The following is a 25,727-nucleotide window of genomic DNA, read 5'->3' as shown; positions in this document are numbered from 1 at the left end:
TCTATTAAGTCCCTGTTCTCTCTCTGTCTCTCTGTGTCAGTGGTTTGAAGGGAGGAGGACAGGAGCCAGAGGAGTTACCTGGAGGGTCTTGGTCCAGTCACGTTTCAGTTGGAGTGACAGAACAACGAACAAAACGAGTTAGAAAGAGGGAGAGAAGGAGCGAGTGCATCTGCTCCTGCCTGCTGTTCCAGCGGCCTCTTCTGCTTTGGTTTTGGCCTGTCGTTTTTTTTTTTTTTTCTCCTGCGTTCGAGTGATAGTGATTATTTTTTTTTTTACATGTCGCAATCATTGCCGTTGCTAACGAGATTGTTTTATTTCGTTTGGGCGTCGGATTACAAGACACTTTAAGGTTTTTTATGAAGACGTTCTTCAGCTGTGAGCAGAGGTTTTTCCTGCCTCGGGAGTTATTCTCACACCACGCACGCACACACACACACACACACACCTGAAACTGGCAGCTATCCTTCTTCCTACCAGTGTGTTTGAGGAGCTCTGTGAGCACACAGCTACAGCACCACTCAGCCTTCTACTCACCTACGCCTATCTTCACCAGCCCCAGCCTGGTCCAGCCCAGTCCAGCCTGGTCCTCTCACCTGGACAGGGTAGGTGTGTGTGTGGAGGTGCGTGGGCGTGCGTGTGGAGATGCACGCGAGTGTGGGGATGCATGCACGTGGGTGTGTGTGTGTGTGAGGATGCATGCATGTTGATGTGTGTGTGTGTGTGTGTGTGTGAGAATGCATGCATGTGTGGGGCGTCATGTGTGGATGTGCAGTTGTGTGAGGATGCTTGCATGTAGATGTGTGTGTGTGAGGATGCATGCACGTAGGTGTGTGTGAGGATGCATGTATGCAGGTGTGTGTGAGGATGCATGTATGCAGGTGTGTGTGAGGATGCATGCATGCAGGTGTGCGTGAGGATGCATGCATGCAGGTGTGCGTGAGGATGCATGCGTCCCTACGGAGCTGTCAGTGTTTTGTCCAGTCCTCGTTGTCTGTGTGCTCCACACTGACTGACACGCCCCTTTTTCTGCCACTTTGCAGATACTCAGTTCTGTGAGGACTTGAGGAATATGACTGCTGAGACTCTTAACTTCGGCCCAGAATGGTAACCTGCCCCCGCTCTCTCCCCTCCCCTCCCCCCCACACACACCTCCTTTTCCTGCTTCCTCTCCAAGTCCCTCCACTGTCCCGTGTACACACCTCCTCCCACTCCCCAACTCTGCTTGCTTTTTAATGACCACTTCCTGGACAGTCTTCTCTCCGCTCACATTTTCTGCTCCAACATTCCTTCGTATCTTCTTCCCTTCGACCCTCCTCCTCCTTTCATCGCAGTCTGTCCATTCTCTTCCCCTCTCTCTCCCTAATACACATTTATTTCTCCCCGCATTCCACAATACTCATTCTTCCTGTCCTCTACCTCCGTCTTCCTAGCCCCCCCCCCTCGCCCTCACTCTGTCTTTATCTCTGTCTCTCTCTCTCTCTCCCTGCCTTCCTCCCCCTTCTGTCAATGTTAGTGCAGGGCTTACAGGGCAGTGTGGCCCCAGGTCTGGTCCAAGGCCATCTCTAATGGACTGTGACTGCTGTGCGCATTCCTGATCCCTGGCCAACACACAGATTACCCCTCCGTTTACATCTGTGGTGCGCTCTGTCGCTCCTCTCTCGTCCTCTCGTTTCCTCTCTTGTCCCCCTCTCTCTTCATCTCTTCCTCCTCTCTCTTACTCTCTCTTCCTCTCTCGCCCCCCTCTCTCTCAGATGTGCCATCTGGATGTGGTGTGGTGTGCTGTATCTCATTCTGACACGCAGGGAAAGCATACGACTAAAGCCGGCACACACACAAACCGTGTTTGTTTTGTTGCCGACCAGCGTAGCTTACTGATGGCTTCAACACGCCCAAACATCAGCGTTCTGCCCATATGTGAATTTCTAAGTTGGGTGTTTTGAAAACAGCAACAAGGCAACAAGCTCATTTGATCTAGGTGGAACAGCAGCTGCGGTACATGTGCTGAATGTGAAGCGTGTTTCTCCCGGGTTAGGAGATCCACCACCACCCCCCAAACCTCATGTGTACATCTGTCATATTCATCACCCCGTAGTATACAGTTACTCCTAAGCAGCTCAGAGGGGAAGTGTCAGCCCCGTTGAGAGTGTGTATGATTAACCTCTGTTGTTCTCTCCCCCCCCTCACCCCTCCTCCCCCTCACCCCTCCAGGCTCCGTGCACTGTCCAGTGGGGGGAGTGTGACGTCCCCCCCCCCCTCCCCCGCCATGCCAAAGTACAAGCTGGCCGAGTACCGTTACGGCCGAGAGGAGATGTTAGCACTTTATATCAAAGACGACACGGTGAGTCAGCGCCACAGCCGGGGCTAGCCGGGGCTAGCCGGGGCTAGCCGCCACAGCCGGGGCTAGCTGGGGCTAGCCGGGGCTAGCTGCCACAGCCGGGGCTAGCTGGGGCTAGCCGGGGCTAGCCGCCGCAGCCGGGGCTAGCTGGGGCAGCTGCAGGAGCCTCCTCACAGCCGCCATGCCCAGGGGCTGGAAACATGCACAGGTGGAGCAGAGCAGGTGTTCTTGTGGATGAAAGGGGGTTCGGGAGGGCTTGGCTAGAGTGAGGAGGAAGATGAGTGTGTGTTTGCTGTGATGTCTGGTCTCACGAGGTGGGAGATAAATTGGAAAGTATTAAAAAAGATATAAAAGCCCATCTGGGCCGCTTGTAGGGTGTGTGTGACATCATCGGGCTCTTTGACTGTGTGTTGCGGGTCTCTGATTGGCTCCAGTTTTTCACCTCACCGTCGGATCACAAGTGTCACACAACGCCTGCTCTGTAATGAAATGTAATGCTGTGTGCATCTTGTGTGTGTGTGCTGTGGATATCCCAGGGTGGTGGAGAGAGGTGTTGTTGTTGATGTTGTTGTTGATGTTGTTGTTGTTGTGTTGGAGCAGGTCCCAGAGGAGATGCAGGATAAGGAGTTTGCTGCTATTCTCCAAGATGAGCCAACCCAGCCTCTGGCTCTGGTGCCTCTCACAGAGGAGGAGCAGGTCAGACACACACATTTATACACACATTTGCACATACGCACACACCAAGTCGCAGATGCATGTTGTCACCTACACACACACACACACACATGCTCACACACATGCAGACACCTTCCCACAGACACTAGCTCCAATACACTCATGCACATTTACACGCCCACACACGAGCATATGCCCATTCTCACAGAAACATGCCTCGCTCCTACTCACACACACACACACACACACTCTTTTAATACAGCGTGACACGCTTGCAGTGTGAAGCAGCATTCCTGACATTCCTGTGTGTGTTCTGTGCAGAGGAACTTCTCCATGTCTGTGAACAGCGTGGCCGTGCTGAGGCTCATGGGAAAAGGAGGAGGGGCCGCGGCACCCGCGGGCGTGGCCAGAGGCCGAGGCACCACCAGGGGCCGAGGTGAGGCCCCGCCCACCATGACACCAACCATGGATGGATGGACGAATGGATGTACAATTCTATTGCCACAATGAAAACAAAGTGAACAGCTCAAAGGATAGACACCTCAACCTAGGAAGACACACATCAGTTTCTCCTTCTCTCCCGTTCGTGTGTGTTTACCTGCTCCTTCCCCTCGTTCAGTATCCTGATCCAGCGCATGTCCTCCAAGCCCGTCCCAACACTCTCTGTGGGGCCACATCCGCCTCTAACTCACCTGCCTCTAACTCACCTGCCTCTAACTCGCCTGCCTGTAACGCGCCCGCCTCTAACTCATATGGGTTTATGGGCTTATGAGTACAAACGCAGCACTGAGCTGCTGGGCTGTCCTGACTCTCTCTCCACAGTGTAAACACTGGGGAGGTGAACACTGAGTTGGGGTGGGATTCTGATCCTGTGTGTGTGTGTGTGTGTTTCCAGGACGCGGCCGAGGAGAAGGTGGATTCTACCAAAGAAGTATTGAGGAGGCAGAGGTGGGCTTTGGCCGCGGCGCCAGAGAGATCCACCGCTCCCAGAGCTGGGACGACAGGTAACCAAGCAACCGGACCATTTCCCCCTCTCTCTCCCTTGAACGCCAACTTCCTGTTTACTTCATTAGTTTTGTCTTTCTGAGAGGGCGTACATTGGTTGGCTGTACACAGTCGTAGGGCCTCTTCTTTAAGTCTCTTTCGCTCTCTCTCTCTCCCCCGCCTCCACGTCCCCTCTCTCTCGCTCTAACCCCCCTTCCCCTGTCTCCAGGGGCGAGAGGCGCTTTGAGAAGGCGAGCGTGCGCGGGGGGCGCGAGGCCGTGCGCGTGGGCTTCGAGGAGGCAGGGCCGGCGGCCGCCAGGAAGGAGTACACGCGCTCCGACAGCGATAACTGGCGCATCCTGAGGGAGGAGCAGGAGGAGGAGGAGGCGGCCGCCGCCGCCAACGACCCCGGGGGCAGCTGGAGGCTGGCGGGGGTCCGCAGAGACGGTACACACACACACCTACTCTTACACCCTCAAATATTCACATATACTTATTTTTATACACACAGTTGCGTCTTTTATAGCATGTGTTCACACACACAGAGATGGTACCCCCCCCTCTCACACACACACACACACACACACCCTCCTACCCTTATACTTCTAATATTCACATATACATTTTGTATACACACAGTTAGGTCTTTTATAGCACGTGTTCACACACAAATACTGTCAAATCTGCCGCATGGACCTGCTGTTTCCGGGATCCCCTCACTGACCCTCCTGTGCTCTTTCCCCCCTCCCCCCAGACGGGGGTCCCCGCTCGGCCGGGTGGAGGGAACACGTGGGTGCTGGGGAGGGCCGGCGCAGGAAGTTTGACTTCGACTTCCGGGAGCCTGGGGAGGGGGGCCGGCGGCGCAGCGAGGGCCCGGAGGACGAGCGGGACGGCCTGCCCGAGTGGTGCACCGACGAGGAGGACGGGGAGATGGGCACCTTCGACGCCTCCGGGGCCTTCCTGCCCATCTCCAAGGTAACGGAGAAGAGAGAGAGAGAGAGAGTGAGAGAGAGTGAGAGAGAGTGAGAGAGAGTGAGAGAGAGTGAGAGAGAGTTAGAGAGAGTGTGTGTGTGTGTGTGTGTGTGTGTGTGTGTGTGTGTGTGTGTGTGTGTGTGTGTGTGTGTGTGTGTGTGTGTGTGTGTGTGTGTGTGTGTGTGTGTGTGTGAGAGAGAGTTGTGGGTGGGTGTGTGTGTGTGTGTGTGTGTGTGAGAGAGAGTTGTGGGTGTGTGGGATTTTGTGTTTATACATTTTGAGCTCTAATCAATATTTGCTTCCCCCCCCCTTCCTACTTCTCTCCTCTTCTCCCCCGCTCTCTCTCTTCTCACCCAGAAGGGAGGCAAGGAGTCCATGATGGGGGATCTGGAGTTCCAGGGCATAGAGGAGGAGGAAGGCAGGGAGGAGGAGGAGGAGGGAGGGGGGCAGGAGGAGGAGTGCACAGGAGACATGGAGAGGAACGGGAGCGCAGGGGGCGACAGGGACCAGGGTGAGTCCTCTCTCTGAGTCAGTGACTCTTTTCAATCTGCCACATTGATCCCTCCATCCCTGGGCGAATAAGGTCATGGTTCTCAGTCGCTTCTGTCTTCCATCTCTCTGAATCGGCAGGATGGAACATGAGACGCATGTTCAGATCGCATTACTTACCCTTCTGTTGTTGTTTTTTTCCTTTTCTTTGTCTCTTTCCTTTTCTCTCTCGCTCTCTCTCTCTGTCTCTCTCTCTTTGTCTCTCTCTCTGTCCCTCTCTCTGTCCCTCTCTCTCTCTCCTCTGTTGTCCCTGTAGAGATCAGAGAGATTGTATCCAGCCTGAGTGACGGCGAGGGGAAGCCCCCGTCGTTGCCCCCCTCCGCCTCTCCCCCCGCCCTCTCGGCCCCCCCAGCCCTGGGCCTGAAGAGCGGGCCCCCCCTCGCTGGCCTGGAGCCCCCCCCGCTGGCCAACAGCCACTCAGCCAAGGCCTGCACCATGCCAAGTAAAGGTACGCACATACTCTGTGTGTGTGTGTGTGTGTGTGTGTGTGTGTGTGTGTGTGTGTGTGTGGACCTCCCTCACTAACCCCCCAGCTGTGTTTGGTGTGTCCCCTCAGAGGATGAGCCAGCAGGGGGCTCCACCCAGGCCAGCCCCCGTGCCTCCTGCGGTCTGCCTCCCCCCCCTCCCTCCTCCTCCTCCTCCTCCGCTGCTAGGGCCCTCCCTCCCCTGGGGGGCGACACCGAGGACGACGAGGGCATGAAGCACCTGCAGCAGGTAGGAACACGAGCTGCTACGTGTGTGTGCGTCCAAGAAGCCGATTGGACTGTTAACCAAACTGTGTGTGCGTGTAGGAGGCGGAGCGTATGGTGGCGTCCCTGCAGGACTCGTCCCTGGAGGAGGAGTGCTTCACGCAGGCGCTGCAGCAGGACAGCAGGAACACGGCGGCCGCCCTGCCCCTCTCCCACGACGCCGCCATGAAGTGGTTCTACAAGGACCCCCAGGCCGAGATCCAGGGTGAGCGCTCACACACACACACACGCATATCTACCCCCCCCCACACACACACACACACATATCTACCCCCCCCACACACACACACACACATCTACCCCCCCCCCCCCACACACACTCACACACACACATATCTACCCCCCCCACACACACACATATCTACCCCACACACACACACACACATATCTACCCCCCCCCCCCCCACACACACACACACACATACATATATACCCCCCAACAAACAAACACACACCCAGTCCACCCTCTCCTTCACCTCACCTATCCCCCCAGGTCCATTCACCACCCTGGAGATGTGTGAGTGGTTCCAGGCGGGCTACTTCACCATGACCCTGCTGGTGAAGCGAGGCTGCGACGAGGGCTTCCAGCCCCTGGGCGACGTCATCAAGATGTGGGGCCGCGTGCCTTTCGCCCCGGGCCCCTCTCCCCCGCCCCTGCTGGTCAGGCCCCCGCCGCCACGCCCCCTGCCCGCCCGCGGCCCCGCTGTGAGTCCCGGGTCCAGGAGACCCTGTCTGGCGTGTTGTGATGCTGGTGTGGAGTGGGGGGGCTGCTGTTTCAAGTTCTCTCTTCCACACTGCCTTCTCCTCACTCTTTTTTTTTCTCTCTCTTCTTTTCTTCTCAATCCCCATCTCCCTCTATCGTCCTTCCTTACCCCTTTCCTCCCCTCTCTCTCTTTCTCTCTTTCTCTCTCTCTTTCTCTCTCTCTCTCTCTCTCTCTCTCTCTCTCTCTCTCTCTCTCTCTCCCCCCCCTCTCTCCAGTCCACCCTGGATCAGGAGCGTCTGAAGAAGCAGCAGGAGCTGTCAGCAGCAGCCACTCTCTACCAGCAGCTCCAGCAGCAGCAGCTGTTCCAGCTCATCAACAGGTGTGTGTGTGTGTGTGGACGTGTAGTCTTCAAATATTCAAAACTTGTTTTCGACTTTCAAGTCTTCGAAAACTTGTAGGAAATATCAGTAAAACCTTTTTTAGAATTGTTTAATTTTTTTAAATTTTAAGTTAGTTGCGAGCCCTGCATGTGTTTGACCTTGGTATGTGTTCTGTGTGCCTTATTTTAATGTGTGTGTGTGTGTGTGTGTGTGTGTGTGTGTGTCAGGTGCGGAGACCAGGGTATGATGCCTTCGATGAACAGGTCGATGTCAGTGCCAGATACAGGGTCCATGTGGGACATGCATACCTCAGCTTCACAGCAGTCAGGTGAGAGCACACACACACTCACACACACTCACTCACGGTCCATTTGCTTGCATTCCTTTACACTCTTCCTCCCTCCCTCCCTCCCTCCCTCCAGGCGGTGAAGCCAGTTTGTGGGACTTAACAATGAATTCTTCAACTCAGGGTCCAACTCTGGAACAGCTTCAGAAGGTGAGCTGGGCCCACAGCGCCCTCTAGGCGCCCAGCAGCTCCACTGCACCTCCAACACTGTACCTCCAACACGACACCTTCAAACACACCTTACTGAGTCCCACACAGTCACACAAACACACAGTCAAACACTCGATAAGCATGACCTACCTCCAGTGATTTAACCTTCGACCCTCCTCCTCCCCCATGTGACCTTGACTCCTCCCCCCAGCTCCAGCAGGAGAGGAGAGAGGCTGAACTCAGGTCGAAGCGCGAGGAGGAGGAGCAGCGCAAGCGGCGGGAGGAGAAGAGGAGGCAGCAGGAGGAGCAGAAGATAAGGGAGGAGGAGGAGCTGTTCAGACGCAAACAGGTAGGAGGAGGAGCAAGGTGTGTGTGTGTGTGTGTGTGTGTCAGGGTTCGTGACCTCTGGCTGTCTCTCCCATGTCTGTGGGGTGTGTTGGATGTTGGCCTGGTGTGCAGACATTGCAATGAATGTCACCTGTGCCCTCTCTCACTCCCCCCTCCTTAGTGTCGGCAGCAGCAGGAGCTGATCATGAAACTGCTCCAGCAGGCCCCCCAGCAGGCCGGGGGAGGAGCAGGGGGCTCAGGTTCTGGCTCCGGCTGGAGCGGGGGGCCCACCTCTGGGCTTACCAAGCAGGGCAAGGGCCTCAGTCTGCTGGACCTCCAGCAGCAGGAGACTGAACGCCTCCTCAAACAGCAGCAGAGGGTGCAGCAGCAACAGAGAGACCGAGTGAGTAGAGGAAGGAAGGATCTGATTGACGGATGAACGGATGGAGGAGTTTTCTTTTTTAAACAAATCCTCTTTCTCTTTCTCTCCCAGCACCCTGGCTTGTCGATGGGGGGCTCGTCCCTGGGGGGCCAGTGGGGGGAGGGCAGCGTGGGGAGCCTGTGGAGCGGGGGAGTGCTGGAGGGCAAGGCAGGGGGCTCCGGGGGCATGGGGCTGTGGGACGAGGCTGTGAAGAACCAGAGCAGCATGAGGAGCGGAGGCCTGGGCATGAAGAACAGCCGCAGCAGCCCCTCACTCAGGTAACCATCGCTCTCTCCTTTCTCCCGTTTCTCTCTCTTCTTTCTCTCCCTCGCTTTACCTGTAAATCCTTATTTCTCTTGATATCGCTCTCTCGTTCCGTCTTTTCTTTGCTCTCTCTCGTTTGCTCTCTAGTTCCTTCTCTCTCTCTCTCATATGTTCATTCTCTTTCTTTTACTCTCTCATTCTCTCACTTCGCTCTCACCCTTTCCCTCATATCCTCTCTACCTTCCCCTTGCTCCACTAGCATGGATCATGTATCTGTACTGACCTCTCTCCCCCCCCCCAGCGAGCAGTACATGCTGCGGAGGAAGCGCACGGAGGAGGAGGATAAGCTGCTGAAGCTGCTGCAGGGCATCAAGCAGCCTCAGGACGGCTTCACCACCTGGTGTGAGCAGATGCTGCACGCCCTCAACACCTCCGCCAACAACTCCTCCTCCGCCCTGGACGGTAGGGCCCCCCCCACACACACACACACACACCCTCTCCTCTTCCGCAAATCCCCCTTCGCCCACCACCCCTTTTGGCTTCTCTTTCACCTGTGCTAACCCGTGTGTGTGTGTGTCCAGTGGCCACCATCGTGGCCTACCTGAAGGAGGTGGAGTCTCCGTACGAGGTGCTGGACTTCATCCGCTCCTACCTGGGCGACACCATGGAAGCCAAAGCGTTTGCCAAGCAGTTCCTGGAGCGCCGTGCCAAACAGAAAGCCAACCACCAGAGACAGCAGCAGCAGGTGAACCCCCCCCCCCCCCCACAGTACCCTGATGAGTGTACACTGTGCGTGTGAGAGGGAGAAAGCGCTGACCGTAGAAACATCCTCTGAGAGTGTATTGAATGGCGATATTGATTGGTAACAAAGCACCTGTCCTTCCTGTGTCCTTCCAGCTGTCAAAGGAAGTGGCGGGGCTAAACATGAACTTCCCTCTGCAGGTGAGCACCTCCCCAGCCCTCTGCCCCCACCCCCCACACCGCAGAGCGCTCTCGTTCAGCCACTCACAGGCCGTCTTTGAGACCAGGGTCATGGGGGGTTTGAACACAGAAAGAGAGGCTTCTGGCTGTGTTAGAGAAAGAAGCCTAGTTTCTCTCTGTCTCTCACACACTATCACTCTCTCTTTTACTCATTCCCCCTCACGCGCACACACTCTCTCAAACTCTGTTTCTCGTTCACACACTCCGTTTCTCTCACGCGCACACACTATCCCTGCCTCCCTCTCTGTCGCCCCCCTCCAGGACTCCATGCGGGGGGTGAACCCGGCAGCGCTGCAGTCCATGTTCCAGGCTGCCCAGATGGGCAAGGGCGGGGTCTACGACTCCCAGGGGGGCAAGATGAAGAAGAAACAGCCCGTGATGCTGCACTCTGACCCCAGCATCCTAGGTAGCTCGCAGCCCCTCCACGCATGATCCCAGCACACCTGATGCTTAGCTGTTAGCCCTGTCCGACACGGCTCGAACCACCCTCGTTACTTACACGCTTGTTTCTTCATGTTGTACTGCTTACTTATTCGTACTTTTTTGGGGCCGCAAATGACTTCAAGTACGATTCTTCTGTCGGTTGAAATTGTAGTGCAGCGTCAATTTACAAAATTGTTATTGAAACTTTTGCTTCACTGCTGCGGAACGCTCTCTCCATCTTTCCTCGCTCTTTATCTTTGTCTCTCGCCGTGTCCCTTCTCTCTCTCTCTCGCTCTCTCTCTCTCACCTACCTCCCTCCCTCTCTGCTATCTCTCACCTCCCTCCCTCTCTGCTATCTCTCACCTCCCTCTCTGCTATCTCTCTCCTGCCTCCCTCTCTTCAGGGTACTCATTCCATAACGCCGGGGAGCGTCTGAGCCTGAATGAGATGGAGATGGTGGAGGATTACTGAAGCAACAGCAGCAGCAGCAATAGCTACCTGAGGCCTTCTGTCTACTAATGAGACAACCTGATGACGAATGTGCACTGTCGAGGGGGGGGGGGGGGGGGGTAAGGGGGGGGGGAGGGGGTGTAGAGGGGGAGAGCAGCATGGGTGGTGAGGAGATTGGGTGGGGGGAGCCTGGGGAAGCAGGGATGTAGAGGTGGAATTTGTATCCCTCCTCTCTCCTTTGCCATGGTAACGGGGCCCCCCCCCTTATCCTACTCTAATCGGTCACTTGTGGGAAGAGAGTTTAGGGGGCGAAGGAGGCATCCTCTGGCACTTAAACAGAATAAGCACCTTAAACTCAAACTAATGCACTTTATTGAGATGGGATTTGAATAGGGTTATTTTTTTTATTTTTTTGGGTGTTGAACACAGAATCAGTGCCCAGGTGGTATGTGTGTATCACATCTACACAAGATACTGCGGGGGCACACTGCGTGTATGAATCAGAACTGGAAGGTTGAGGTGGTTGGTTGCTTGGTGGAAGTGACGGGGTGTTTTTGTTTTTAGCAAAGTCAGGGGGACCTTTATTTTGAAAGACCTTATCAAAAAACAAATCCTTTCTTGAAAGACAAACACTGTTGATGTTTTTTTTTGTTTGTTTGTTTAGCCTTTTTATAAAGAAAGACATTTATATAAAAAGTAAAAATTATAATAAAAACTTGAAGATTTGCACTTGCGTTAAAAAAAGACAGAAAATTACAACAAAAATTTCACCGAATGGGGTTAGATATTGAGATGAATATTTTTGTGAATGTGTGTGCGTGTTGAATAAGTGAAAGTGTGTAAGAGTTTGAGTGTCAGCGGGCAGGTGTACATCAGTAACATGCCTGTCTGCACTATGTTTTTCTTTTCAATGCTTACCAAGATGTATGAAACATAAGAGGCCATTTTTCTCTTTTTGTTCAAATGATAATTTTGTAATTTCATGAGTAGAATGTGTACCTCTTTTGTTAGAGGGGGACTTTCTTTTGTATCCATGTTTGACTGTGTGTGTCTAAATGTGAGTGTGAATGAGCATACGAGAGTGACAGAGAGAGAGAGAGAGAGGGCAGGCAGGCAATCGCACAACGCATCCTTTATCTCACCAGCTTTTCATCCCCAGGTAAATGTAAACAGAGAATCAGACATTTGTAATTAGTAGCTTTGCTCCCTGTCATGGGACATGGGTTCACCCTCGCTGTCGGTTGGTTGTCTGGATGGAGGGGCGTGGCCTCCTACCCAGCTCACCATCTCCCCGCGGGCATCGTGTCCGGACCTCCATGAGGCCGACAGGGCGTGGGGCAAACCTCCATGAGCTTGTGTGTGTGGGTTGCTGGTCTTAGAGGTGAGCGATCCCTACAGGTACTCACCTGTGTGTGTGTTGTTTGTGTATGAATGCACAATTGTGCCTAAGGACTTTGAAAAAGAGCGTAAACGGCCATTGAGACATTATCTTGAGGTTGAGTGAGTGAGAGACCAGATACTATTTCTAGTTGAACCTGGGGATGGTTCATTGGAAGGTTAGTCCAGCTTTTTTTTTTTTTTTTTCTGGGGTGTGATCACGTTGCCTTTAGTCACCTCTCAAACTCGTGAATGAAAGGTTTTGAGTTAAAGACTCAAACTATTAGCATCCAACTGTGCAAGTGTACAGGAAGGTGCACAAAATGTTTGTATGTCGTGTTACCTATATTCATCGTTGCTGTTGATGACTTTCATTTTTTATATATATAAATATTAATGAAAATATATATGAATATATACAAAGTTTAAAAAAAAGTATTTGAACTAAGATTATGTTGAGCACTTGGGGCTGCTATTTCTGTTCATTTTAATCTTTTATTTTTCCTTAATTTTGTTTTTCATTATCGCCATGTGAAGTGCGTTTGTATTATTTCTTTCTTAAGAAAAGATTGAATGTATTCCAAAAAAACACAAGAACCGTGCTGATACCAGATTATTTTTTTTCCTTCTTAAAATGTTCCTTCGTCAAATTTAAACAAGCAAAAAAAAAAAAAAAAAAAAAACTTACAGAGAAGAGTTTAGACATGTATTTTTTTTTTTTTACACAAAGGAGAGAAAATAAGTATCTCTTGGATTGACACAGTTACACCCACTGCCTCTACAATCCTGTTCCTGCGAGGACAACGTGACTAAGAAAATTACATAAAAAAATCTATTAAAAAAAAAACTTCTATTCCTTACTGGAGGTTAGGTTGTTTACAGACCACATGAATTTTTGTGGGTGCAGGTTAGTGTGGGGTTTTCGAGGGGGGAGGGGGGGGGGTGCTTGCAAGTGCTCTTCTGCACTGTGGACAATGAGTGGCATGTTGTTTTTTTTGTTAGTTTTTTGAAGAGCAATGATATAATCTGCAATGTAACGGACAACAAGGAGCATGAGGAGCGACAAATCAAAGATTGTCTCAACTTTTCTTTGTGAGATGGAATGTGTGGGTTACTTTTGTTTACCAGTATTTTTTTTCCTTATCCATTCTGCTATCTTCTTCCATTGTTTTTTTTTGACTGCCTGTAGCTGAACAAGAGGAAGATCGACTCTTTCTATTGGTGGAATTAAACAAAATGAACGGTGTGGATTTAGCTGGTACTGGGAAATTGCAACATCCTCGCTTTACCAAACATGTTCTGGATGCAGAGTTGAATACTTTTCTTCCCGGTTTCCTCTTTTTGCTAACCTGGAAAACAAAGATGGACAAATCATCGTGGCGTGGATCAGAGAGAGGAGGAGCAAAGAAAGGACACTGTCGGGATCGGAACTGTTCGTATACATAACCTCAAACCTACCATTCATTTACATGTGATAGGACTGTGTATAGGCAGGTCTTACCTTCCTTTTTTAGTGTCTCTTTGAACGAGGGGGGGGGGGGGGGGGTGGTTGTTGGGGGTGCGGTTGGGTTGGTTACCAGGGAAACGGAGGGGTGAGGCAAGGGCCCCTTATGCACCCCCCCCTCACACACTCACTATGCACATGTGTTCATTCAAGCTGTGATGTTCCATTGCATTGTGAGAACCGGAGCATTACAGCAAGATGGTTAATTTGAGGATGTGGACTTTAGTCAGTGTGTCTCACTAAAAAAGAGATGTAAAAAAAAAGAAAAAAAAACTTCAATCAAAAACAAGTATCCAGGGGGAGAAGGGGGATAAGGGGAGCTCCGTAATACCATAGACTGAAGACCACACGGCGTTACCCCTCCCCCCCTTGTGTCGATAAACATATTTTTGTATTCCCTTGCGTGTGACGTCACTTGGGACTCCCACTGATCCTGGATGGCCTCCTGACAGTGAAGGAGAGTCAGGATGGGACGGGTCTGAGGAGCAAGAGTGGATGATCCTCAAAGATACTAAAGTTTTTTTTTTTTTTATATATATATATATATATATATATATACATACTTGGGAGTTAAATTAACTACTTGAGACTGGATTTCTTTTATACTCCCTTTGCCAGTCGTCCTGTCCCAAGAAACGGGGGCAGGGATGAGGTGTGGGGCTGGGGGTACACGCAGCGACTCCCAAGACTGAACCCTGATAGCGGGCACGGATGCCCCCCTGCCCCGTGCCCCGGCTGGCAAAACAAACACCAAAACAGGAGTCAGAGGAGAACGGGAGGGAGCGCATGGATGGAGGAGAGCAGCTCCATTCCCTGCAGCGCGATTTTACTACTGCGAAGGAGAACCATGATGTGGGTAAGACACCTCATCAGTGTATTCTAGGCATTAAGGTGGTACAGAGCTGGGTTGGATTTGATTGAATTCAATCTGATTGAATGACTCCTGCTACTTCTCCATGTTTTTCTTGGTTAGATGTTTCAATTGCTGATTCTCGTTCCACAGGGTTCCTGCTGTTGCCTGCAGCCTTTGGCCGTGAAGAATATCCGGAACCTTTGACCTTCCAACTTTGAGATCCGCTGTGCCGGCGCTCCCGAGACACGCGTCTGCAGTGCATTGTGGGTGCAAGGGCTTTTCCCTCAACGTGCGCAGCGGTCGAGGAAGAGGCTGCCCTTTGTGAGACTCCCTCCGCAGCCACAGAGAGACGGACCTTTCAGGGAGACCCCGAAGACCACGTTGGCATGGATGACTCCTGACTGTAGGGGGCCGCAATCCAAGGCTGTTGCCCAGGAATGGTGACTGGAACCTGGGGTGAAGGGGCAGGGTGGAGCCCCTTCCCTGGTGAAGAACAGGACTTCTTCTCAAACACACACACACACACATATATATATATAGACGTTTTTACATGTAGCTAAAATGTGTAAAATCATTCCAAACACGCACATAGATAACATTACACACAGGTCCCTTTCCTGAACACTCTAGACACAGATGTGTAAAGAGCTTACAACTCACACACACACACTATACATTTAGCAGGCCTCAGTACCATATCCTTTGAGCCTTGTCTGCTTTGTAAATAATGTAAAAGTTGTTTTTGTCCTGTGGGGATTAGGGTCTATTTCTTTCAGTTTGACTTGCCTTAACTGTACAGACTTGTCCGCCTTGGTTGGCCAATTCAAAAAGCTGTCGGTTTTTGATTGGAGGGAAGTGAAGGACATATTACCAAACGGCATCTCTTATTGGCTGACAAGAACTGCTGTGTGTTGTGTGACGTACTAGCATTCAAATTTACATTTTCTAAATGTGTTCACTGCAGTTCAAACGTTAACCGAAACATAGAACAGTAGGCAATCTCTGATGATGGTGATTATGATTATGATGATGGTTTGCCTTTCTTTCTTTTTTTTCGAGATGTTTTGATTCCCAGTTTGAAATGCCTTTACGTGTAGCTGCAGGTGCAGGATGGGCGGAGTCTTCTGATTGGAGCTGAGCTGAGCAGGAGGGGCTGAATGACCACACTGTACCCTCATGTCAACTGGCAGAAGGGGTCAAACGTACTAGACTTGAGAGCCATGTTCATGTTTGTCTAGATCAGTGATTCTTAGCCCTGCCCTCAGGGAACCCCTGTCCTGCATGTTTTAGATGTTTCTTGGCTCCAACACAACTGATTCAAATGCATGTTCGTTACCAGGGTTCTACAGAGTTAGATAACGACCCATTTATTTGTATCAGGTGTGTTGGAGCAGGGAAACATCTCAAACATGCAGGACAGGTGTTCCCTGAGGACAGGGTTAAGAACCACTGGTCTAGATTCTACTAAATGTTTTGGGAAAAATGGGCTGAGGTTATTGAGCACTGCTCGAAATGACTGAATTTGCCATGAATCGTTTTAATATTTGGATCTGAGAGGAGTTGGCGGTTTTGTTCGAGAATAATTTTATTAAGTATTTATTCATGGCGGCTCACTTATGACATTTAAATAGGTCAAAATATTGTGTTACTTTTATTCCATCGATGCAGTTGATGATGGTTGTCCAAGCGGGTATTTGTGACAAGCAGCAATTCAGTATTTCTCCACTGACACGAGTGATATTGTTGTGTTCTATTTCCAACATGTTTCTCAGAGCAGATAGGAGACTTGGTCTGAAACGTTGTGTGTGCAGTCGGTTGTGACTTCGAAGGGAGTTTGACCATCATTGTCAAGATACATTTTTTGTGACTCACATGGTGGCACCCTATTTTGAAGTGGGCTTCAGTTTTTTTCTCTCGTATTTTTTAAAATGCAGTCATCTCTTTTAAGTGCCATACTCTGAACTGTCATATGTGCGTTTCATTTTTAAAAGGCGTCTTTGTTGTCGGAGAAGTCGGTGGTTAGCTGTCAGAATGTCGTTTTTGTGTCTCTACTCGGCAGGTCGTCTAGTCTCAAACTGTCAGAATGATCCTCTGGTTTCCCAGTAGCTCCCATCAGAGTTCAGTAGGGATTGTGTTGTCATGGCAGCGAGGCCCCTAAGGAATCCCAACAAAAGCTTTTGATTGATGTATGAATTCATGAAATGAATGAATATTCGACAAGTAGATTTTGATTAAATGGAAATGTAGGCTACTCTGTTATCCAGCCCCAACCAGTCCGCTCAGCTCCATTTTCTTTAAACTATTTGAATGTTTGTGATAATAGCATACATGTAACACAACAAATGCATTTGGGAAAAAGAACAACCTAAAGAAAAGTGTAAATAGTTTGGTTTTTGTTTGTTTGAAGATTGAAGAAAAAAAAACAATAAAATAAGCATTTAAACTGTACATCTGAATGTGTTAATGAGTCTCTTTTTAGTTTTACATAAGGTCATGCAACAAGCCATAACATCTGTTGTAGTCAAAGCAGAAATATACGTCGAATCTCGCGATAGCGCCATAACAACAGTGGGTATATCATGGCGGCTCCCTGTGACTTCAGCAGCATGAGCTCGTAACTACCAGCTGCAACTCTTTATCTTCAAAACGGGTTCAAAACCGTAACCCTAAACAGTTTAATAATTTGGAGCCTATAAACAATTCAAGAACGTAGAGAAGCTACCGAGGACCGAAGCTGGCATTACAGTGTGCGACGCAGACCATAAAGGTAGCTAGCTAGCAAGCTAACTCCATGAAAATGACTAAGAACCTAGCTAAATGGGTGCGATAGCTAGCTAGCGGGATCAATTCTGTAATATCAACAACATTACATATATGTACGCATGGTAATTGTGATTCTACATGTTACTTGGAACACGTGATTGGGTATTAAGTGCACATAGCTTGCTCGCTTGCCTATTCAGGAACTTTGTTTTCGACATTAACGTTTGCTGGCCAAAGGAGTGATATGTCGTCTTCACATTCTAATTGAAGTTCATGTCTCATTGCTTCTCAGCCATCCCTCAGTGTCCAGTGAGTGCTGTGATGTCCCCGCCCTCTCACAGACTCAGACAGCTACACTGCCGGAGGAAACACTACCCGAGTAGCACCTACCTCACCCACGTCTGACGGCTGCGGCAGCGAATCCTGAAGGCAGACAGCAAGGAATAACGAGGTGTTTCAACTAGGAAAAAGTTCCAGAACAATAGATATGTCTGGTCCAGTCGAGAGTGGTGAAAGTGGAGGGGTAGGCAGTGCAGGGCAGGATGCAGAGGCAGACGGCGAGCCCCCTCAATCGCTGCATCGTCCTGCCCAGGAGGAGAGCTGGGTGCTGGGAGAGCCAGTGGAGGAGGAGGCCCCCCGTGCAGCCAAACAACCTAGGCTAGGTGGAGAGAGCCTGGGGCTAGAGCTAAGTCTGAACCTCCCTGGGTCCTATGATCCACCAGCCCCGGTAACAGTGGGCAGGCTTGATACACAGGAGGGCTTTTCTCAGTCACTGCAAGATGATGGTAAAGCTTTTAACTGTTTTGGCCCTTTTTAACCATGCAAATTAGATCTCTGTACACTCAGTCGTTTGGTTTAGAGTGGCTAATCTTAGCATAATTTAGCTGTAATAAGTTCATCAATGGCACAAAAGCTTAGGTAGAACACGTTGGTTAATCGACTACTTTGTCACTCATAGCGCCAGTCCTGCAAGGAGAGCTGGGAGTTGGAGTTATTGGGAGGGAGGTCGAGGAGGTAGCTGTAGAAGAAGAGGTCAAGCAGAATGGAGATGGAGAGGAGGAGAAGGCCGGGGAGAAGGAGCAGGAGGAGGAACAGCAGGAGGTGCAGGAGAGTACTGGTTCAGTCGACAGCCCCAGTGAAGGACAGCAGTGAGTAGAGTTAACATACATTTATTTTTTATGAAACACATTTGACCTAAATTAAGTGTGCATATAGTTTAACCTGTTCATGCTTCCTTTCCTTATTCAGTATTTGTAGGGATGCTTAGTTCAAACATTCTTTCACACTCACCAAGGCCTGTTGTTGTCGTCCCCTATCCCTTTCTGCAGCCTGGGACTAGATTTCAGCCAGAACCCCCAGATGTTGACTGGTTCTTGGGCCGAGTATGCCAACCTGCCAGAGAACTACCTCAGAGGCTGCAAATGGTAATGTTGCCCTGTCATACAAGTCACCGTTTAGAAGTTTAGACACAACAATACCTGTTCCTCCATTGCTTGGCACCTGAGGACAGTTTTATTTGTCTCACTCTGCTGGTCTTTCTACTCCTGTCTCTCTATTGGTCTTTCAAACCCTGTCTCTGTAGTTCTGTCTCTCTGCTTGTCTCTCTAATCCTGCTTCTCTGGTCCTGTCTCTCTAACCCTGTCTCTCCCTCTTCAGGGCCCCAGACGGCTCCTGCATCCTCACCAACAGTGCAGACAACGTGCTGCGTGTGTACAACCTGCCTCCAGAGCTCTACAGCTACAACTGGGACCTGCTCACTGAGATGGTGAGCCCCCCCTGCCCCTCCCCCACTGCCCCTCCCCCACTGCCCCCCCCCCCCCCCCCCCAAACTGCTACTCTCTCTTTAAGCCCTGTTGAATTCCGCACATCCCTCCCTCTCTTGCAGAGCCCAGTGCTGAGGATGGCAGAAGGAGACACCATCTATGACTACTGCTGGTACCCCAAGATGAGCTCTCTGGACCCAGACTCCTGTTTGTGAGTGCACACACACTCACCACACACTCAGGAACTAACACCACACACACACACTCACCACACACTCAGGAACTAACACCACACACACACACTCAGGAACTAACACCACACACACACACTTTCCACCCACATCAGTGCCAAGGGTATGTGCTCCAGGCCTCACAGATTGGCATGAAAGCAACTTGTCTCGAGGCTCTCAGAGCCAGCATGACCCCCTGCAGACCTGTAAACCTTCAAGTGTGTTTGAGCCACAGTGAGTGTGCTGCTCTCCACCAGACCAGACACTGTTACGACTGGCATGTCTGCAGCGGATGAGTCAGTCCTTGAACACTCAGTGGAGCTTGTTGTGGAGCAAGAGGTGTGTGTGTGTGTGTGAGACTTGTCTCATTACGCTGGGCCCAGTTGGCTGTGCTCCTTCTTGAGACCCTCCTGTAGCAGTGTATGCCCTGTGGAGAAGTGCAGAGTGAGTCACCAGCACAACAGCACTCCACGCTCTTCTAAGTGCTTCATGATTTCCAGACTTTGGCGTTTCTTTTCTTCAGCCACCCACTCCCACTGTGTGTGTGTGTGTGTGTGTGTGTGTGTGTGTGTGCGCGAGTGTGCAAAAAGCCCCACAATTATGACATTGTCTTCGTTCTGGGCAGCCCGGAGATCAATACCCACCCGGGCGCTCCCGCGTACAACGGCGTCGCCACCGGCAACGGCGTTAGGGCCAGTTAACGAGGCCTCGTTATCGCCCCCCCCTCCCCCTTCCTCCTTTTTTCCACCGCCCCTAACGGTTCCTCTATGATCAAGGCCCAGCGTGGGCGTGGGTCCACCCCAGCAGCAGACACCCTCTCCTGGGGAGAGGAGCAGGGGATGGTGGGGGGGTCTGGGCCTGGAGGATGAGCGGGTTAGCAACACGCAGAGATGATTCTCCAGAGTACAGCGAGCCTCTTGAGAGGCCACGACGACAAAAAGTACCAGTCCCAAGCTGACATCTTCCTGCCACAACCACTCGCCCTCGCCCCCCCCCCCCCCCCCAGGGTGAGGAGTGGGCCGGGTAAGTGTCTTCAGGGCACACGTTAGGCACTCTGTTTCTCAGCTTCTGGCTGGAGACGAGTCCTGTGGACCAGGGGCCCTGCAGTTAGATGCTTCGAAATATAATTTCCCTGCTCGGTTTCCTTTGGCGGGTCTGGAGCAGGTTGTCGTGGAGACAGGGGTGACATCACGGCAGCGGTTTTATGTTTTTTGGTCGCCGCACGACCGAAGTTAATGTGGGTCTGATGGGGTAGCAGGGGACTGGAGTGAGCAGCACCCCTCTCCCCCCCCCCCCCCCCCACCCCCTTCTCTCCATCTCTGCGTCTGCCAGAAGCCCTGTGTGGTTTCCACCCGCTCCCTCCCGTGGAGTGTGAAGAATGAGTACCGGTGGGGCCTCTTTGTGCTGTCTGGTGTCTGGGCAGCCTTCCAACTCTACCTCCAGGCCCAAGCTAGGCCCAGGAAGCGCCAGGCTGTGATTGGGTGTTTCCACCCTTGTGAGAACAAAGAGCCCAGCTTGGAAACAGAACACGTATCAATCAGGCTTTACGCACTCCACACACGACACGACGATGAGGAGAAGGGCTGTTTCCAGTAATCTAATTGAGCTGCAGTGATGTCTCAGTGTCTCAGTGTGCCAGGCTATTAGAGAGTTGAAAAGGCGCGCTTGTTAGCGCACTAATGGCGAGAACAGGCTTTATTGTCAAAATGCAACGCATCCAATTTATCCAGACGATCCTTCCACCCTCCCTCCCTTTCTCCTTCACAACTCCCACACCCCTACTCCAATCTATTCTTCTCCTTCATCTCTGTCTCTAATCGCCCCCTCCGCCCCCGTCTAGCATCGCCAGCAGTAGCCGCGACAACCCGGTCCACATCTGGGACGCGTTCTCCGGCGAGGTGCGGGTCAGCTTCCGCCCGTACAACCACCTGGACGAGCTGACGGCCGCCCACTCCCTCTGCTTCTCCCCGGACGGCACCCAGCTGTACTGCGGCTTCGACAAGGCGGTCCGCGTGTTCTACACCGAGCGGCCCGGACGCAGCTGCGAGGAGAGGCCCACCACGGGTGAGCGCCGCGCAGCGGAACGGGGGGTGGTAGCATGTCCTGAGGGAGGCGCGCGTGTGTGTTTTGAGAAGGTCTGTTTGAGAGCAAGTTTGGGTGTGTGTTTGCAACCTGTGTGTGTGTTTGCGACGTGTGTGTGTGTGTGTGTGTGTGTGTGTGAAGCCTTGTTTTCGAGGGGGTTTTGTTTGACCCAGTGCCCCTCCTCCCCTCCTCCTCCTCAGTGAAGAAGCAGGGCCAGACTGGCATCATCTCCTGCATGGCGTTCAGCCCGTGCCAGTCCGTGTACGCCTGCGGCTCGTACTCCCGCACCGCCGGCCTCTACGACTGCCAGGACGGCTCCTCGCTCGCCCTGATGCCCACGCGGCACAGCGGCGGCCTCACCCACCTGCTGTTCTCCCCGGACGGACGCCACCTCTACACAGGGGGGCGCAAGGTGGGTTTGGGAGCAGGAATCGGTGTTGCGCGACAGGGTGGTTCAGCTATGCGCGCACACTGAATTGCTTGCGGTGGATCCTGAGCTTGGTGTGTGTGTGTGTGTGTGTGTGTGTCTGTGTGTCAGGATCCAGAGATCCTGTGCTGGGACCTGAGAGACCCTGGCAAGGTCCTGTTTTCTCTGAAGAGGAACGTGGACACCAACCAGCGCATATACTTTGACCTGGACCCGTAAGGCCTGCTACCTGCTCACCCTGTCCTCCTCTGCACCTCTGCATTCCACTTCGAAAACACCCAACGTTGATAAACGTGTGTGTGTGTGTGTCCAGGTCTGGCCGGTACCTGCTGAGTGGAGACACGGAGGGCGTGGTGTCAGTGTGGGACACCCTCACAGCGCCCCCTGATGGCAGCGAGGAGCTTGTGCAGCCCCAGCTGCAGTTCCAGGCTCACAGAGACTGCACCAACGGCATCAGGTCCGCCCCTCACTCCACCTGCTCAGACAGGCTGGCTGAATCAAGCACCTTCTCCAGCAGTTACATAACACAACAGAGATGTGGACGACATGTCCTCTCCACCTCCTTCCTCTCTTACTGTTTTACGATACTCTTTGGTCTCCCTCTCTCTCTACCTCCCTCCAGTATCCACCCCTTCATGCCGCTGCTGGTGTCGTCCAGTGGGCAGCGGCAGTTCCTCTGGCCCGGCGACAGTGAGGGCGACTCGGCCTCCGACTCCGAGGGCGTCGCCATGGTGACGTCGCCGCAGGTCCGCCAGGACAACGCCCTGACCCTGTGGTGGGCCGGCCCACTGTGCCCTGCAGGGGAGGGGGGACAGGAGCAGACCGCAATCGTGGTGGAGGACTAGCCCAACTGTTCAGCTGTCCCTTCTCTCTCCTTTGGACTAAACCAAACTTAAAACTGCCATTTAGTTCGAACAACAATATTGTCAAAAGATGTCACTGGGTTTTACAGAGTGTTCATTGTATCCAAACGCTGATGTGTTTAATCAGCAAACCATGCTAACATGCTAATGTCTAGGCTCAACATTATCTACCGATCACCCCCGGCAACCACTCAGGGCCAAAGCCAGACTGTAGTCTCACAGCACCGTGTGGATGTACATGTATCTTCCAGTGACGCGACTCCTAGGGGAGTGTTTACCTGTCTACATTGATGCTCAGACCTGCCTCAAATGCTTTGATCGAACGCTTGTATTTGTGGGTGTGTTTGATTTCTCTCTCTCACTTGGCACTCCTGTGTCTGTTCTATTGCTGCAAATGCACAGAAGGAATTAAATCAAGCACGCCCCAAGTATGGTACAGGTATTTTCGAATGATATTTGATGCAGGTTTGGTCTGTAGTGCGGCCGGAGGAAATGGCCCTTCTGCTGTAGTTAAGTGCCATTCATAAGTGAGCTTTGATTTCATAAGTGAGCTTTGGTTTGTAACCAGACATTAGGTATCCTTCTGGTGGTCTTTTTAAATTGTCGTGTGTGCCAAGGTGTCGCTGTACACGCGCCAGTAAATGTATATTTTTGTAAAGCCATGATGTTTTTGAATGTACTTATAAACTGTAAGCAGCTAGCGTTTCTGCTGTGACCTCCAACATCAACACTGCAGAAGTCGTCTTTTTTTTGTATGAAATGTGAGCTAGTTGTTCTACGGTAGATATTGTGCGAGTTTGCGTGTGCTTGTGTTGAAGTGCTTCTTGTATGGAGAGCATGGGCGTATCGGAGCCATACGTAATGCTTTTTCTGCTGCACATTAAAACTATTCAAACTAAAACCTAAGTGGAAATCTGTGTGCATGTGCAGCTTTGGACCACTAGGGGGCCTAAACAATTCAACCGAAAAAGAAAAATCTCTTAATTCAGTGTGTACAGTATGATGTCGTTAATAGAATTTTTTTGATTTCAGAATGTTCCTTTTTCTACTTTCAAAGAAAGTACGAATGTCTTTCTCTTTGGGAGCCTCCCTGTTGAGCTCTGGGGGTGCTGAAGTCTTTTGTTCCTGGTTAAGAACCAAGTCATACGGTATTTCTATCTGAGCTCTCAGGCAGACACGCCTCCTTATTACATTGTCTGAAACCACGGGATCAAGTAGAGCCGGTCGTAAGACTCGAAAGCCGTGCTGTTGTGTTTCCATGTTGCTTAGCGACCCTCCGAGAAACCGAGAGGAGCGCGGGGAGAGAGAGTCGCGGCGTGTGAGACTGGAGAGAAATGGAGTGAGGAAGGAATAAACTGAGTGTGAAGGACTGGGATTGCCGAAGTGGGGGGGGGGGGGGGGGTGAGGAGAAACGGAGCAAGAGAAAACGAGTGAGTGAGAGACTGTTGTACTGCCTGAGGAGAGGATGAGAGAGAGAGAGAGAGAGAGAGAGAGAGAGAGAGAGAGAGAGAGAGAGGGGGGGGTGGGGGGGGAGGGAGGGTGTCGATGCTGAACTGAAAGTGTGAGAGGTGACAGCAGTGTTTAAACAGATTGTCTCTCCGGGGATGGAGGCAGATGAAGATCTGTGGGTTGAACTGTATGTATGCTGTCCAGTCTGTTGTGGCGTCAACAGTCAGCGCTGCACTGTACGTAGCAGGGACTCTTAAGTCCTGTGGCTGCTGGAACAGAGGCATGGGAAGGGGGGCGGGGGGTGACAGCCTTAGGGCAGTGGTTCTCAACCCTGGTCCTCAAGTACCCCCTGTCCTGCACGTTTTAGATGTTTCCCTGCTCCAACACACCTGATTCAAATAAAGGGGTCGTTATCAAGTTATGCAGAAGCCTGCTAACGACCATTCATTTGAATCAGGTGTGTTGGAACAGGGAAACATCTAAAACATGCAGGACAGGAGGTACTTGAGGACCTTGGGAGTCAGGTGGCTGAGTGGTTAGGGAATCGGGCTAGTAATCTGAAGGTTGTTGGTTCGATTCCCGGCTGTGTCATATGACGTTGTGTCCTTGGGCAAGGCACTTCACCCTACTTGCCTCGGGGAGAATGTCCCTGTACTTACTGCAAGTCGCTCTGGATAAGAGCGTCTGCTAAATGACTAAATGTAAATGTACTTGAGGACCAGGGTTGAGAACCACTGCCTTAGGGGACTACTCACAGATGTGTCATTGGAAGTCACAGATCCGCTGTGGAGGTTTCCACCGCTGTTCCAGAGGGTGTCCGGGTGCCGGGTCCTTCACAGGAGCCATGTCCAAGATGGAGACACTGGAGAGGATGCTAAGCCACACCACCCTGTCCACTCAGAGAGCCCTGCACACACACATCCTGGGTGAGGCCTCGCAACGCGCTCTCTCTCACGCTCTCTCTCCCCACTTCCCTCTCTTCCCCCTCCCTCTTTTTAGACTAGTACCTTCTGCAGAGTGTAAACGAGTTGAAATTGAAGAGGGGAAAATTGCTCTCTCGCTTTTTTTTCGGGCTCCTCTTCTGACAATGTTTGTCTGGTTTGAGTGCAGTTGTGGGACATTCTTCAATGTTTCAAGGATTTTGAGAAGCCCTCCATATTCTGTATTTTATACACACGTAATACACACACACAAACGGTACACGCGCACACACACACACGCACACACTTTGTGGTGCTAACCTGAGGCTCTCCATTCATAGACTAACGAGCCAATAATGGCATTTTCACGTTACCCAAGAACACATTTAAAAACAATTATTCAAATGTCAGTGCTCTGTGAAAAGGGCCAGTACTGTAGCACTGTGTCTCGGTCCCTGCTTGATCTTCTGAGTGACTGCAGACTGGAGACACACACACATTTGCAACACACACACACTCACACTCCCCTGCAGGCTGAAAGGATGAAGATGTAAACCCTTTTGGATAAACCCTCGTCTTGAATTCCTCTAAAAGGCAGAAGCTTTTAGGGCATAGTAGAAATTGGACCAATTTTGGTTCTTCTAAAAGGATGTCATCAATGTCACACACGTTCTTTTTCCTTCACAGAGTGCAGTGCATGTCAGGCCAACGCTGGTGCTTCTGGGGGATGTAGTCATTGTGCAGGCTTATTCCTACGACGCGGTTCTAAAACATTAGTTTGTGTGT

At 51.5% G+C, this 25,727-nt stretch overlaps 2 protein-coding genes and 1 long non-coding RNA gene across 3 annotated transcripts; all 3 read left to right on the top strand.

Annotated features, from left to right (window-relative positions):
• Window positions 1–1,045: 1,045 nt before the first annotated feature.
• On the top strand, window positions 1,046–10,797 carry gigyf1a (GRB10 interacting GYF protein 1a). Its single transcript, XM_067261345.1, has 23 exons — window positions 1,046–1,104; window positions 2,209–2,338; window positions 2,936–3,031; window positions 3,332–3,446; window positions 3,906–4,014; window positions 4,224–4,441; window positions 4,749–4,969; window positions 5,327–5,477; window positions 5,772–5,963; window positions 6,072–6,229; window positions 6,307–6,469; window positions 6,758–6,969; window positions 7,244–7,347; window positions 7,576–7,676; window positions 7,771–7,844; window positions 8,056–8,193; window positions 8,353–8,574; window positions 8,665–8,870; window positions 9,158–9,318; window positions 9,438–9,601; window positions 9,754–9,798; window positions 10,099–10,243; window positions 10,664–10,797. The coding sequence occupies exons 1-23, from the start codon at window positions 1,070–1,072 to the stop codon at window positions 10,729–10,731; spliced, it is 3,228 nt and encodes a 1,075-aa protein (XP_067117446.1). The 5' UTR covers window positions 1,046–1,069; the 3' UTR covers window positions 10,732–10,797.
• Window positions 10,798–11,111: 314 nt separating this feature from the next.
• LOC136967822 (uncharacterized) lies at window positions 11,112–16,892 on the top strand. Its single transcript, XR_010879529.1, has 2 exons — window positions 11,112–14,447; window positions 14,595–16,892. It is a non-coding gene; the product is annotated as an uncharacterized lncRNA (long non-coding RNA).
• Window positions 16,893–17,040: 148 nt separating this feature from the next.
• On the top strand, window positions 17,041–23,300 carry wrap53 (WD repeat containing, antisense to TP53). Its single transcript, XM_067261480.1, has 11 exons — window positions 17,041–17,211; window positions 17,500–17,992; window positions 18,166–18,355; window positions 18,536–18,631; window positions 18,864–18,972; window positions 19,093–19,181; window positions 21,041–21,264; window positions 21,483–21,694; window positions 21,821–21,924; window positions 22,023–22,166; window positions 22,332–23,300. The coding sequence occupies exons 2-11, from the start codon at window positions 17,695–17,697 to the stop codon at window positions 22,552–22,554; spliced, it is 1,689 nt and encodes a 562-aa protein (XP_067117581.1). The 5' UTR covers window positions 17,041–17,211; window positions 17,500–17,694; the 3' UTR covers window positions 22,555–23,300.
• The last annotated feature ends 2,427 nt before the right edge of the window (window positions 23,301–25,727 follow it).

Source organism: Osmerus mordax, chromosome 23, assembly GCF_038355195.1.
Source record: "Osmerus mordax isolate fOsmMor3 chromosome 23, fOsmMor3.pri, whole genome shotgun sequence".
In the NCBI taxonomy this organism is placed as follows: domain Eukaryota; kingdom Metazoa; phylum Chordata; class Actinopteri; order Osmeriformes; family Osmeridae; genus Osmerus; species Osmerus mordax.
Note: the sequence above shows the minus strand (reverse complement) of the source record. Positions and strands in the feature narration are given on the sequence as shown.